Source organism: Hyla sarda, chromosome 1 (genome assembly GCF_029499605.1).
Source record: "Hyla sarda isolate aHylSar1 chromosome 1, aHylSar1.hap1, whole genome shotgun sequence".
Lineage (NCBI taxonomy): Eukaryota > Metazoa > Chordata > Amphibia > Anura > Hylidae > Hyla > Hyla sarda.
The window spans coordinates 320267244-320283543 of NC_079189.1; the positions used below are offsets into that span (position 1 = coordinate 320267244).

General features: G+C 40.8%; 1 protein-coding gene across 3 annotated transcripts in view; it reads left to right on the plus strand.

The window, feature by feature from the left end:
- XPA (XPA, DNA damage recognition and repair factor) overlaps window positions 1-16300 on the plus strand; it is a 62971-nt gene that overhangs the window by 35172 nt on the left and 11499 nt on the right. The window contains exons 1-5 of one of the 3 annotated variants that reach the window (XM_056518891.1): window positions 3178-3309; window positions 5612-5833; window positions 6710-6820; window positions 9596-9701; window positions 10400-10565. In XM_056518891.1, the coding sequence (XP_056374866.1) occupies window positions 5686-5833; window positions 6710-6820; window positions 9596-9701; window positions 10400-10565 (531 nt within the window). In that variant the 5' untranslated portion in view covers window positions 3178-3309; window positions 5612-5685. Of the gene's footprint in view, window positions 1-3177; window positions 3310-5611; window positions 5842-6709; window positions 6821-9595; window positions 9702-10399; window positions 10566-16300 lie in introns of those variants that run through there. The other 2 variants (XM_056518900.1, XM_056518907.1) reach the window with 2 other exon arrangements.

The following is a 16300-nucleotide window of genomic DNA, read 5'->3' on the forward strand; positions in this document are numbered from 1 at the left end:
TGGTTGTGGACTCTTTATTCACTACTAGCCCGTGGGATAGCGGAGAATCTGGGCGTGTGGTGTTCCGGAGCCCAAAAACCACACTGGCGTCATGAACACATAGGGGTTAATACCATCCGACCCCCGGGGTTAATAACATCAGATCCCACCACTCACACCGCCACACCCGTGGTCCCGCCATTCACCCAATCGGTCACCACAATTCCACAAAGTGCTCTTTGCACAGTCTAATCTAAGTCTTAGGCTAGGTTTCCATACAGGTTTTTTCTGGCAGTTTTTGGATATCTGCCACTGCAGTTTTTGAGCCCCAATCAGAAATGGATCCATAAGGAAGGAAAAGTGTAAGTCCTTCCTTTATAATTTCCAATTTCTTTTGAATCCACTTCTGGCTTTGACTCAAAAACTACAGTGGCAATGTTCAAAAAACAAAAACGTCAGAAAAAAACCCTGTGTGGAAACCTGGTCATAAAGTGTCTTACTTTAAGCCTACCAGAGTTGTGTACCACCTGTCCATAAAGTGTCTTACTTTATGCCTACCAGAGTTGTGAACCACCTGTCCATAAAGTGTCTTACTTTATGCCTACCAGAGTTGTGCACCACCTGTCCATAAAGTGTCTTACTTTAAGCCTACCAGAGTTGTGCACCACCGGTCCATAAAGTGTCTTACTTTATGCCTACCAGAGTTGTGTACCACCTGTCCATAAAGTGTCTTACTTTAAGCCTACCAGAGTTGTGTACCACCTGTCCATAAAGTGTCTTACTTTATGCCTACCAGATTGTGTACCACCTGTACATAAAGTGTCTAACATTATGCCTACCAGAGTTGTGTACCACCTGTCCATAAAGTGTCTTACATTATGCCTACCAGAGTTGTGTACCACCTGTCCATAAAGTGTCTTACTTTATGCCTACCAGAGTTGTGTACCACCTGTCCATAAAGTGTCTTACTTTATGCCTACCAGATTGTGTACCACCTGTACATAAAGTGTCTTACATTATGCCTACCAGAGTTGTGTACCACCTGTCCATAAAGTGTCTTACATTATGCCTACCAGAGTTGTGTACCACCTGTCCATAAAGTGTCTTACTTTATGCCTACCAGATTGTGTACCACCTGTACATAGTGTCTTACTTTATGCCTACCAGAGTTGTGTACCACCTGTACATAAAGTGTCTTACTTTATGCCTACCAGATTGTGTACCACCTGTACATAAAGTGTCTTACTTTATGCCTACCAGATTGTGTACCACCTGTACATAAAGTGTCTTACTTTATGCCTACCAGATTGTGTACCACCTGTCCATAAAGTGTCTTACTTTATGCCTACCAGATTGTGTACCACCTGTACATAAAGTGTCTTACTTTATGCCTACCAGAGTTGTGTACCACCTGTACATAAAGTGTCTTACTTTATGCCTACCAGATTGTGTACCACCTGTACATAAAGTGTCTTACATTATGCCTACCAGAGTTGTGTACCACCTGTCCATAGTGTCTTACTTTATGCCTACCAGATTGTGTACCACCTGTACATAAAGTGTCTTACTTTATGCCTACCATAGTTGTGTACCACCTGTACATAAAGTGTCTTACTTTATGCCTACCAGATTGTGTACCACCTGTACATAAAGTGTCTTACTTTATGCCTACCAGATTGTGTACCACCTGTACATAAAGTGTCTTACTTTATGCCTACCAGAGTTGTGCACCACCTGTCCAGTGAGGTGCATTTTTTTTTTTTTTGAAGCAACAGCCTGCGATCTTGCCCTCACACCAAAGCAAGAGGGAATGGTGAGGAATTTTTAAGAACATTTTACAAACTTTTTATCAAATTTTTAACCCTTTCCTGACACATTACATACAAGTACATCATGGGTCGGATGAGTGGACATGACACGGGCCCAAGAGTCGGGTCCGCGTCATAATTGGGGGATGCCCGCTGCTATCAGCAGCTGACTTCTGGTGGTAATGACAAACATCGGAGATCGCTCTGATGTCCGTCATTCAACTGGTTAAATACCGCGATCTATACAGATCACCGCATTTAGGGTACGTTCAGATGAGAGGATTCACAGCGTATTTTACGCTGCTGATCCGCCGCTGAAGGACCTCTGTATGCTGCCTTTACATGTGCCTGCTCGGAGCAGACACACTGAAGCGATGTGCAAGTCGCAGTGTTGCAGTGTTACTGCTTGTAGCGGCGTATTGCCTCTCCGAGCAGGCACATGTAAAGGCAGCATACAGAGGTCCTTCAGTGGCGGATGCGCAGCGAAATACGCGCTGAAAATCTGCTCGTCTGAACGTACACTTAAACATTAAATGCTGCTATTCCCTGATACCTAGTGGTCCAATCACTTGATGGTATTGCTGTGTGTATAACTGTCCTAACTATTAAATTACATTCCTGTTCCCGAATGGTCAACGGCGTAAATGCAAAAAATTCCAAACACCATAATTGCTGATTTTTTGTCACATTACATCCCCAAAAAAGTGATCAAAAAGCCAGAACTACACAAATGTGGTACTGCTGAAAACTACAGCACATGGCGCAAAAAATTGTGTTTAACACAGCTCAATAGGTGGAAAAATAAAAAAGTTATAGGGGTCTCGACACGACAATGAAAATAGCTTTTTCTTTTCTTCAAATTTTTTTTTTACCATAAAAAGACAAAAAAAATATCCAAGTTTGGTATCATTGGAATCATACTGATCCATACAATAAAGTTTGTGTGTCAGTTTTACTCGGAAAAAATACTGCCCCACAATATTGAACAATTCCATATGTTTTTCAAGTTTGCCCTACATATCATGCTTTTACAGCTTTGTAATACATTATACAATGAAATAAAGTGTTCCAATCAAAAGTACAACTTGTCTCGCAAAAAATAAGCCCTAATAACTTTGTTAATGGAAAATTAAAAAAGTTATGGGTCTCAGAAAGTGAGGAGGAAGGAAACGTGAGCCAGAAATCAAAATTCCCTGGGCCATAAAGGGGTTAAAGTTTCAGGGAGATGTGTGATCTGAGAAAGTGCCCCATATATTCTTAGATCTCTATACCCCCTGCTGAACACTGAAATATAGTGCAACAGTTTATTTCACTGCTAAACATTTACAGGAAGATTTGAGAGGTCTTTCGCATAGTAACCACCAGGTGGCGCCGTGTTTCTGTCTCACTGGGTATGTAGCTTCAGCGGTCACAAACAGCAGGAACCTGTGATGTAGGCGTGGCTAGACCGTAACCCGGAAAAAGCACCGCTCACAACATCCGGGTCAATTTGTGACATTTTTCCAGCTGGCTGGAGAATACGGTAGGTGAGGGCAGGGTATGAATAATATAGCGGCTGGATAACCCGTGCGGGGGTTAGAGCACAGCTGCTGTGTACCCCACTGCTAGGGCTCACCTCACATGGTGCGGTTGTAAACAAACGTGTAGCTCCGAGACTGGACGAGTAGAACAGATACACCGTGTGAAGCGCCAATAAATGTGTCCCAACAAGGAGGAAGTGTATCATCATAATTTTTGTATAGTGCAGTGTTTCCCAACCAGGGTGCCTCCAGCTGTTGCAAAATTACACCTCTCAGCATGCCTGGACAGCCTTTGCTGGGAGTTGAAGTTTTGCAACAACTGGAGGCACCCTGGTTGGGAAACACTGGTATCATAGCATTCATATGGGCTGTTTTGAAGTTTTAGTTTTGCAGCATCTGGAGGTCCACAGTTTGGGGATCACTGTTATATCATCTAGTGCTGTCTACACATCCAGATCATGACTTACACTGTGACTGGTTAATTTTCCCCAACCTGTGACACTCCAGCTGTTGCAAGAGTATAACTCCCAGCATGCATGTCAGAGCATCTTTTGGAGCTTAGAGGGGTACTCCACACCTAGACATTGTACCCCCTATTCAAAGGATAGGGGATAAGATGTATGATCGCGGTGATCCTGCCGCTGGGACCCCCAGAGATCTCCACCGGCTTTGGGCTTCCATGTTTGTGATGTCACACCACGCCCCCCTCTGTTCATGTCTATGGGAGGGGGCATGACTGCTGCGGAGCCGTCATCCTCACCCTATAGACATGAATGGAGGGGACGTGATCACAAGAATACAGAAGCCTGAAGCCGGTGTTCTGGACATAAATGTTGAGAACACCGGGGTGCCAGCCCAGAGATCAGACATCTTATCCCCTTATTCAAAGCATAGGGGATAAGATGTCTAGGGTTGAGTACCCCTTGAAGTGCCACAGGATGGTGATCAGAGATGTAAAGTGATCACCACAGGACAGATTCTTAAAGGAGTGTTCTAGTGTTTTTCATTTATTGTTTTTCATCTATTCTGCTTTGGCTTCCGCCATAAAAAAAAAATATAACTTTCCTTCTGTGGGGTGATCACAACACAGCAGGGGCATTTAGAGGCTTCAAGTACTATTCAGGGACCCCACTAATGTTTATCTTCAGGCAGGTGGTCTAGATCAATGGGTTGTTTCTTCGGCTGCTTCTTTTGTGTAAAAAAAAAAAAAACAAACATAACAGATGGGCCTGAGACCCGAACTCATTGTATAAAGCACCCAGGCAGCTACACTCTCTAGTTCAGTTTCCCAACCAAAATGCCTCCAGCTGTTGCAAAACTTCAACTCCCAGCATGCCTGGAATCCGGGCATGCAGGAAGTTGAAGTTTTGCAACAGCTGGAGGCACCCTGGAAACACCACACTAGTCGGAATCGTGTGTCCCCCTGGTATTGGGAAGGAAAAGACACCTTCCAGCACCACTCTTGTATATGACTCCCCATCAGCTGTCTCATAATAGGACATGTTACTACATAGTACATCACAGTGAGGTTATCTGGGCTTTCAAGACATAGCACGCCTCATGTATGAGAATAACTGCCGAAACCAGTCTGATCGCTGGATCCTTCAACCTGCATTAACATATAGGGCTGATAATGTCAGTAATCTGGAATAAACTCCATTCTTTAGCTCTTGTGATCAGGAAATCCCATTTTATTCCACACATTGGTTAAAATACAGCATCCTGTAACAGCATTACTTATGTCCATGCACACATGCTTTTATTTTTCAAAAGCATTAACATTAATTTATGATGTTTTCAGTAACTTAGCGCTGTTGAGGTCCTAAGCAGAGGAAGTTGTGTTCCCCGGCAGTGCTCAGACTTGGAAGCACACATAAAATATGCATCCAGTCAAGGCAGGCTGTTTCTGAACCCCCTCTTCTCTGTTTACCTCCGCACGTTACACAGAAGGGAGATAAGACCTGCTGAGCTGCTTTTGCTTGGTTGATTGACAGGCCAAGAGCACCTCACACAGCAGCACATGTCCCACCTGAGCTTCCTGATTTTTGTCTCCCCCAAGCCGCTGAATGGAGACAATCGCACTTGGCAAAGGGACAGAACAGCTATCTGTCCATGAGTAGGACCTCTAGTGGACAGATATAAAAGTTTTTTTTTATATATAAGCATTGATCATTTACTGATGAAGTACATTACAAAGTGTAATTTTTGGCATGATCTGTAACATGTAAAGTTTCTTCAGATGACCATTTAAAATACTCTTAAAATTGGGGCTAAATTAATTTATATTTATTTCTCCATTTATAGCCATTCTTGCTGGCTCTTCTTGCTCTCAGCTGTCCTCATTTGTGATAATCTCTTAAACGGACATAAGGATCAGAATGGAGTCAGAGCCAGTGACAGACCCTCCGCTTGATGAAGAGAAGAAGTTGCCAGCTGCTGTTCGGGCAAAAATTGAGCGAAATAGACAAAGGGCGTTGATGTTGAGACAAGCCAGATTAGCCAGAAGACCATACCCTACTGGTGAAGGTGAAAATGTGAATACTCTTTTTAACTTAAATCTTTTCCTTTTTTTTTTTTTTTTTTTTTAAATTATTATTATTGGTAAAGTGCTACACACTAATAATTTTTTTCTCTTAGGCTGCTTGCCTTAGGTTAGGTTTATGCTAACCTGATTAGGGCTTAGGTTAGATTTATACTTTAAAGGGGTATTCTGGCTTTATACATCTTAACCTCTATCCTAAGGATAGGGGATAAGATGTATGATCGCAAGGGTCCCGCTGCTGGAGAACCCCGAGATCTCTGTGCAGCCCCTGGCATTCTGTGCCGGGCGCTGCCTCCGAGATGGGGACGGCAATCTGTGATGGGCCATGCCTCCTAGGTATGCCATGCCCCGCCCCTCAATTCATGTCTATGGGAGGGGATAAGATGTATAAAGCCGGAATATCCCTTTTAAGCTTGTCAAAAAGGGATTCTGATGTACACAGGGTGCACTGCCGTGGGCCCATTCACTTTAATGGCCAAAACATAGTTAGAAAATGACTATGCTTCGGACACATCCCACATGTATGTTTATCTAACGTGGTTTAGAACCGTGGTCGGCTAGTTCTGGTTGATAATTGTATACATACAGAAGTAGACCTATATGTAGTTACTTTTTGTGTTTTTATATAAAACCATAATTGCATCATGTACCTTTTTATTAGAACCATATGTGAAAATAGGTCAGATGCAGTTTTTGTGATCCCTTAAGAATACGTTAGGTAGACCATTGAGGATCTAGTAAAAGAAATGATGATTATCCTGCTTGATGGTAACAATTCAAGGAAGTAACGTAGATGCTGGAAGGTGCTACCTCTTCATAAAACACTGAGGTACTTAAATCATCTCCTATTTTTCTTTCAGGGATTTCTGCTATGAAGACTCTTCCAAAGATTGTAGATTCGGGTGGAGGATTCTTTATAGAGGAGGAAGAAACAGTACAGAAAACTGTGGAAAATGTAGTACATAAACCTGGTAAAATTATGGAATGTTTACGATTTGTACCAAATTATTTTCCTTTTTAAGTGTATTCAGGTTTCTGCATGTCATAGTAATTCTGATCCACTGGAAGTAAATAATAAGGCTAGGTTCATACTGAGGAATTTCCCGGAATAATTCTGCTCAGAAATTTTTGTGAAGCAGAATTCCCTTGCAGTCAATGGGATTCTGCTGCACACTGCCTCTGAAAGAATGGTCTTGGTCATTATTTTGAAAGAATACATTAGCGTTTATGGGGACAAGAATGTTTGCGCAGTCAACAGCTGCCCTTTGCGATGAACCCTCAATATGAACCCAGCCTTAAATGGGCACTCTTATTAAAAATATTTTTGCTATTGCACTCCTTATGGTAAATAAAAAATCTTTCTAATGTTCTTTAGAAAAAAAAAATGAAGTTTTCTATGTTTTATTTATGCTGCCACTAGGTGTCGCCCTGCTTGTCGAGAACACATTTCCCCCCCATCTCTTGCACAGACTTTGGACTCCTGCTGGCCTGGCAGAAGTCCAAAATCAGGAAATGCAGTCTGGAGTGCTGAGGTGGGGTGTGCAGCCTTAACCAATCATAGCTCATCTCACACGCTGAACTGCTCTGGGCTGTGTGTAGCAGAGTGAGGGAGGAAGTTCTCCCCTGTATGGCTTTAGATGATGTCATGCCTGCTGGGGAACCCCACTTCCCAGTCTGTGAATATGACTGACTGAGCAGAATATACAGAGCAATGTCAAGGTAGAAAACTAACAAATAATAAAAATAAAGGCAGGGGGTGGTTTATCATGATGGGCAGTGAACTGAGAGGATTATAACATTTAACAAGATCATGACATGTACTCTTTAAAGCTCCTACTGAATGACTCTGTAAGCAGAGATCTTAGAAGCCAGACATTTGTAAATTAAGTATGTTAGAAAATTGTGTACTTTTAAGGATTAATAGTAGTGCATGTTTTATATAGACTAAAAAAAGAATTTATATGTAAATAACATTTAAAAACTATATTTATCACAGATATATATATATATATATATGTGTGTAGTTTACACTAATTACCATAGTACCATAGACTTATAGGAATGTTTTTAATGTACCAGACTGCTATTAACCACTTAAGGACTCAGGGCATACCTGTACGCAAAATATGACCCCTCACACCGCCCCGTACGCGGGAAAATAAAAGTTATAGGGGTCAGAAGAGGACAATTTTTTACATAAAATGACATTTGGGTAAAATGACTGATGTCATTACAAAGTAGATGGTGGCGCAAAAAATAAGCCATAATATGGATTTTTAGGTGAAATTTTAGGGTAAGGTAAAGAGAAAAAAACTAAAGTGCAAAAACAGAAAAACCCTGAGTCCTTAAGGGGTTAAAGACAAGTGTATGAATCAAATAAAGTTTCAGCAGGAAAAGTGGTTGTTAAAGGGGTTGTCCGGAGGAAACTTTTTTTTGCTGTTGTTTGTTTGCGTTCGAAATCTGGTCGGGGAAGAATTAAAGGGGTACTCTGCTGAAAACATCTTTTCGCATATCCAAAGGATACCTCTGCAATCTTTGAGCCGGCGGCGGCCGAAATATGGAAGCTTGGAACTTCCTCGTTTGTGAAGCCACACCCTCTCCATTCATGTCTTTGGGAGGGGGCTTGACGGCTAGTACATAGCAGTCACGCCTCCTCCCATAAACATGAATGGAGAGGGCGTGGCAGCCATGTTCGCCAGTCATTGGACATGGAGTTCGCTCTGTGCACCGAATGACGTGTGCCTCACGGTGGCATCTTATCTCCTATCCTTTGGATAGGAGATAAGATGTTTTCAGCGGAGTACCCCTTTAAGTAAAAAGAACCATCTCTTTACCTTCCTTGGCTTTAGAGACGTGATGTCACATGCCCACTCAGCCAATCAGTAAATGAGGCGGGACATAGCTGCAGCCGCTGATTGGATGAGTGAGCTTGTCACATCACCAAACCTGGAAATGCTGGACAGTAAGGAACGGAGCTCCTTTATACTGGTGGTGGCGTAGGAGTGAGGAAGGTAAGAGACACTTCATCCATTTTTATTTATTTTTTAATAACTTAAATGGCACTGTCCAATTCAAACTGATAGCACTCCTCTGTGCTCTCTTCTGTCCTATCAGACAGGAGAGAGCACAGAGGAGTCCTATCAGACAGGAGAGAGCACAGAGGAGTCCTATCAGACAGGAGAGAACACAGAGGAGTCCTATCAGACAGGAGAGAGCACAGAGGAGTGCTAGCCCACCCTCACTTACTGGACTTTGTCCATGCCTGTGCTTCAGCTTGGATAAAGCCATCATTTTATAAGCCATGATTTCTATGAAAAGGAAATAACATTTTCTTATGAAGAATATTGGAAAGGTTGATGTTTTGACAGTACCCATTTAACCCCTCCCTGACCATGTTTTAAGAAAATGCAATGTTTTTTTCTGGACAATCCCTTTCACACAAAAAATCTCACATCTCTGTAAAATAATAATACAAGAACTAGTAATGTGTATGGAAACTGGGAGTCCAAGTACTTCACAAAGCATGGTCAGCAGTTATGAGCTCTGTTAAACAAGGCAGTTCTTGCTCCCTCTCTTCCATTAGGAAGTCTCTAGCTCATTCATCATCCGCTACATATGTGTCTGATGCAAGAGAAACTCTCTTGGTGGTAGGAAATACAGGCATAGTCTTCTGTAGGATCTTCATTTCTGATTGATTGTGGAAATAGTTTGACCTTTTGTAGACTAAATATCATCTGTTTCTATAGGTCCAGTACTAGAATTTGAATATCTCATTTGTGAGGAGTGTGGCAAAGATTTTATGGATTCTTACTTAAGCAATCACTTTGATTTAGCTGTTTGTGATGGATGCAGGTAAGTTTAACATTTGCCATGTTCTTTCTATACTTGTTAGCTCGTACTCCAGAGAGAATTCAAGTAAATTTATTGGGGGGAGGGGAGGATTTATTATAGTGTATGCCTGGCATAGAGTAGCACAAAAAAAAAACATTTTGCTCAAAAATCTTTAGACTTTTAGCTGCACTTGCTTTAGTAGTGGGGCTTTTTTCAAAGGGGTTTTGCTCCCACCGTATCAAATTTATTTTAATTTACGTCTGTTAACAGACATAAATTATAGTGGAAATCTTTTATCACTTGTGAGCCTATGTAGACTTCTAAGCCTGCTGTGCAGGCAGCTACAGATGGGCTGAGTTTGTTGAGAGGCGCATGCAGTTGAGGCAGCCACAGGCTTCTGCATCCAGGCGGAGAGTTAGTGGAAAGGTGGCTGCGCATTTGAATGATCCTCTCTCTTTATTTGTGTGAACATTATGGAAAAAGCCAAGCAAGCTTGGGGTCTGTACCTGTTATGGGGTATTCTTTGAATATGCCCTAAATGTCTATAATGCTACTTGTAAACCTGCCCTACAAAAGCAACTGCTGGAATCTGGTTATTGGACAATAATTTTTTTATAAACGAAAATGTTTTCAAAGGCCAATAACAGAAAAGCATCATAGGCAAGAATACCTCTTCATTTACTTTGTAAGAATTTTTCTTTATCATTTTTATCTCTTAGAGATGCAGAAGAAAAACATAAGCTTATAACAAGAACTGAAGCCAAGAAAGAGTATTTACTGAAAGACTGCGATATTGATAAAAGGGAGCCGGTGCTGAAATATGTCTTAAAGAAAAACCCTCACAATTCTCATTGGGGCGACATGAAACTTTACTTAAAATTGCAGGTACATAAATTCCATAATGTGCACACTATGGAATCTTACCAACGCAGCTATCCACCACTGATATTCACCCACAGGAAGAATGAACAGGTTCATTCTTTTTGCAGACTATTCAGTGAAATGCATTGCCACCTATGGGGGCCAGCAATGCCCGTGCGGTCCTACAGTTGATGGCCCAGAATTTATCTGTGCGGAGAATCTGTAGTGTGCATGGACCCTAAAAATGCAAGAGGTGGAGGGGAAATACTTTCTACATAATAGTGATGCTCATGTCAATAGTGTACTATATTCACAGACAAATTCCAATCAGGCAGGGCTGTATGCAACAGATTAACTTTTTTTTTTTTTTTTGTAGTATAAAATAAATATGTGACAATGGATAACACTTTTCACACCTACAAATGGTGCTTTATCAGATTCAAGCTCTAGCATGCAAAACAATAAAATGCATACAATATAAATGCAGATGTAATTGGAGATTTTCCTACCCTTGGTGATGGAAAATATAGATTTTATTAAAGACAGGAGATGAGCATTATGCTAAATTCTTTCTTAACTGAATTGATAGCAGCAAACAGAGTTAATAAACAGTTAACAAGAAAAAAGTTGAAGCAGTACATTAAGTCCAGTATTTAATCAGTAATGGTACAGTCCAGGTTAATATAAGGACCCCTCAGGTGAAGCCCCTCCTCTTTCTTTGATGACGTGGTAGAAGAGAATAATATAAAGTTGAAGTTCTCTTGTTGAAAACAGAATAAACGGAACTGGTTTTGAATGTGGATTCTGATGACCAATAAGCAACTTTCAATATATCTGCCAAAGAGCCTCCTGCTTGTCTAACTTTAGTGGACATGGCATTTCTAGTTGTATGGGCCCCAAAAACTGAAGTATTGATACCTACTAGAGACATGATTTGTCTAATCCACCTCGCTAAACTTGGAGAAGAGACCGCTAAATGGGGTCTGCAAAAGGAGATAAGTCATAGAGAAGTTGAGCGACTCCTAAGAGTTTCCGTTTTTAGTTCATAAGACTTCAAGAAACGAACAACACATACATTTTCTTGATGAGGAAAAGCTGGGTAAAAAAAACTTGCAAAGGTTAGTCTTAGTTTGTTAAATTATGGAAAAATATAACTCCTTGAGGGGAAAATTGTCTGTGAGAAATATCTAAAGCTCTAACATCTGAGACTCTCTTAAAAGAAACGAGACATAACATTGTGAGTTTATAAGTTAATAATTTTAATCGTATTGAATCATTATTTCCCCATGAATTGATAAAAATTTAAGAGTACCGTGACATCTCAAGTAGATTGATACCTAGGAGCAGGGGGTCTTCTATATTTAATATATTTCAATAACTTGCACATTAAAGGGCGTTTTCCTAATGGTAAAACGTGCATGGTAAAAAGAGATGGCTGAACGATATACATTTAATAGTACGATAGCTTTACCTGCATCAAAAGAATCTGAAAGGAAATTGATGAACTGCGTTTATAGATGCATGTATGGGATCCAATTTTCCAGGCTCATCTGAGAGGATATCTCTAGTTGATTGTGAAAGATCGAAATCAGGTTCTGATGACCTGAGATGAACCAGGCTAGTAGAGAAAATTGGTCTGACAAAATCAGAGGATGTGGATTCCCTGACAGATCTAATAGGATGGATTGATGTATTGGTATGATGCGAGGAAAATCTATAGACATTCCCAGAATCTGAGGGAACCAAGATTGGGTAGGCCAAAGAGGGGTTATCGGGACAATCGTTGATTTCTGTAATTTGGTAATAGGAGAATTCTGGGAATTAATGCAAATGTGGAAATGCATAAAGGGTCTCTGGCCAAAGTTGAAGTAATGCATCTATGCCGATAGTTTCTGGGTCAGGACACCAACTGAAGAATCATGGAAGTTAGCGATTCCGTCAGCATGTGAACAAGTCTAAATGAAGCGAACCCCAGAGAAAATTGAGTTTATTGAAAACAAGAGGATCTAGTCTCCAATTGCTGTAATCGATTAGGAAATGAGTTCCAGTCCGCTATGGACTTGGACAAACCTGGGAGGTATTCTGCTTTCAAAATAATGTTTTGATTCTGACAAAAGTGGAAACATTATTTTGCGATATTGGCTAAAATTTTTGATTTGGTACCTCCCTGTCGATTGATGTATTGTACCACAGGAATGCTGTCCATCCACAGTAGAATACAACAATGTGACTTGTCTTTGGCAAAACTCTTGAGGGCAAAAGAACCCGCCAAAAGTTCTAAACAGTTGATATGAAGAAGGGATTCTTCTTCGGATCATTTTCCTCCTGTGGAAAGGGAACTGCAGTGAGCACCCCAACCCAGACGACTGGAATTCGATTCTATGATCATATTCAGAACTTAACTGAAGTTAGCTTTGCCGTTCCAAGCCTGCATATGATGAAGCCACCAGTTCTTCTTTGGTATCTAAAGTAAGGGATAACTCATCTGAATAACCTAAACCATTTCTCAAATGTTGAGCCTTGAAGTGCCCTGTAGTGAAGAGGTACTGGCAAGATTACTTGAATGGAAGAATAAAGTCATCTTACAATAAGAGCAGGGCACTTATTGTTTGTTCAAAAGGGATCATATTGAACTCAAAATTATTTTTAATTTCTTGGAGGAAGACTCAATATGGTTGAGTATTGACCAGGAATCCTAAAAAAATCACTTCTTTTGAAGATTCAAGAACCAACTTCTCGAGATTGATTAGAAATCTGAGATTGGTAAATAATGTTAATGTCCAATGTAATTGAAGATGAATGAGATTTAAAGAATCGGCTATGATGAGAATATCGTCCAGATATATTATGGTCCTCTGGCCCTCAAAGTAGCGATTACTGGTTCCAATAATTTTGTGAAGCACCAAGGGGCTGAGGATTGACCGAATGGCAGACTGGTGAATTGCCACTCTAACCTTCCCATAAAATCAGGAGGGATGGTAGAGACATAGGGTGCATAGGCACTGTGAAATAGGCGTCTTTGATATCTATCTTGGCCAGCCAGTCATTTTGTAATAAGAATAGATTGCTCAGGAAACCTGGAATATTGAAGGGTACTGGAATTATGGTGCCTTTGGAACATAGTTCCTTGATTTTTATTTGAACGAGGTTATGATCTGATTTAAAAAATATCAGTGGTTGAGGTACTTGAGTTTGAACAAATAAATTCTATTTTATATCCTTGAACCGTGTTCAAAATCCAAGTGTCTAAAGTTATCGTGGACCAGACATGGAAAAAATTAGCTATTCTCCATCCTACAGGTATTTGAGAAGAATATGGAGGAACACTTACCTGTAGGGGGTCTCGATTGTGGGAAGCCTCTGTGGCCTCTAGCCCAGGGGGCTGGTTAAAGAGAAGTTATTTGCTCTAGGTGGGGCAAGGCATCTGTATGGTTGTCTGACATATTTGTTTATCTCTTTAATGTATGAGTCCCCAAACAGATAAGTGTGGAGCTGCCTGTGTCTGAGGTGATTTGAGCGTGGAGCTGCCTGTGTCTGAGGTGATTTGAGCGTGGAGCTGCCTGTCTCTCAGGTGATTTGAGCGTGGAGCTGCCTGTGTCTGAGGTGATTTGAGCGTGGACCTGCCTGTGTCTGAGGTGATTTGAGCTTGGACCTGCCTGTGTCTGAGGTGATTTGAGCGGGGAGCTGCCTGTGTCTGAGGTGATTTGAGAATGGAGCTGCCTGTGTCTGAGGTGATTTGAGCGTGGAGCTGCCTGTGTCTGAGGTGATTTGAGAATGGAGCTGCCTGTGTCTGAGGTAATTTGAGCGTGGAGCTGTCTGTGTCTGAGGTGATTTGAGCGTGGAGCTGCCTGTGTCTAAAGTGATTTGAGAATGGAGCTGCCTGTGTCTGAAGTGATTTGAGCGTGGAGCTGCCTGTGTCTGAGGTGATTTGAGAATGGAGCTGCCTGTGTCTGAGGTAATTTGAGCGTGGAGCTGCCTGTGTCTGAGGTGATTTGAGCGTGGAGCTGCCTGTATCTGAGGTGATTTGAGCGTGGAGCTGCCTGGGTCTGAGGTGATTTGAGCGTGGAGCTGCCTGTGTCTGAGGTGATTTGAGTGTGGAGCTGCCTGTGTCTGAGGTGATTTGAGTTTGGAGCTGCCTGTGTCTGAGGTGATTTGAGCGTGGAGCTGCCTGTGTCTCAGGTGATTTGAGCGCATGTAGCTGATCACCAGCCCAAGTGCAGGAAGCAGGGACACCACAGAGCTGTGCCTGAGGAAATTGTACAATTGGGCAACGAATTGTAAAAACGCAGTAACAGGGAAAAATATAATGAAAAGAAAGTAGTTAAAGGGGTGCTCCAGTGGAAAACTTTATTTTTATTTAAATCAACTGGTGCCGGAAAGTTTAACAGATTTGTAAATTACTTCTATTAAATAAAATCTTAATCCTTCCAGGACTTAATAGCTGCTGAATACTACAGAGGAAATTTATTTTCTATTTGGAACACAGAGTTTTCTGCTAAATTACGAGCACAGTGCTCTCTGCTGACATGTGTATATATATATATATATATATATATATATATATATACAGAGCAAAAATACTTTACTTACCTTAACCATTAGCAGCAAAGAAAGAGGAGGGGCTTCACCTGAGGGGTCCTTATATTCATCTAGACTGTACCATTACCGATTAAATACTGGACTTAATGTACTGCTTCAACTTTTTTCTTTTTAACTCTTTGTTTGCTGCTATCAATTCAGTAAAGAAAGTATTTAGCATAATATGAGTCTCTTGTTATAAAATCTTTTGTGGCTGAAACAATAATTATAAAACATGAGACAGTACTCCCAACATCAAAGTTGATGAATACAGTATAACATAAAAAAAATTAACTATGATGTTAAAATAATAGCAGTATGAATGATAAATTTCCTGTACAGTAATTGATAAATGATGCTTATTTCATAAAAGGAGGGTACCTGAAGAGTTTGTTTGCAAACATCTTATTATATAGTATTCTGAAGCACATAGACCAGCAAGGGATATCTGATTAAAGCTTAGTGAATGTGAGGAGCTATCTATGCTTATTAATGGCCACTAGGTGTCCTTATCATACAAGGAAGAACCTTTGGCACAGAAGTCAAGTGCCATGTATATATCAAGGAAAGAACCTCTGATTATGGTCCCGGCAGAGGATATCTGTTTACATTTCGTGGAAACTTTGGAGGCTGATAATTGCCTCACGACTACTGCAATAAGGAGACTAATATTCTGAAAGTCCAGTAGACTTGCATTGCGGTGGACCTGTGCCCATACCAAAAGCCCTAATTGTGGTGTGTTTTTTTTTTTTTTTTTTTTTTTTTATCTCATCAAAGAAAAATAGAATAAAAAGCTATCTACTGATAAAAACTACACATCATGGGGCAAAAAAGAAATGTAAAAAATGTTTCTATAGTTAAAAAAAAGAGCTTAGTTAAATAGAATGCTTAGTTCACTACAAAGCACTTTCTTGTGTTGTTGTCGGCACATGGCTCTTCCCTCTCTTCAGCCAATGAGTGGCCACAGCGTTATCCCAACTCATCCAGCTGTAGATGGAAAAATAAGAGTTTTGTCTCTTAGAAGGCAAAGTGGATAAAAACTAAAATTGAATGAAAGGGTATTCTGGCAATCTGTGGCGACATTGACACAAGGAATGATTTTGCACCGGGAAAAGACACAGTCAGCAGCAGGAAGTAGTAGTAGCAAGTAGAGTAAGTATAGATAGAAATAAATTCTCTAG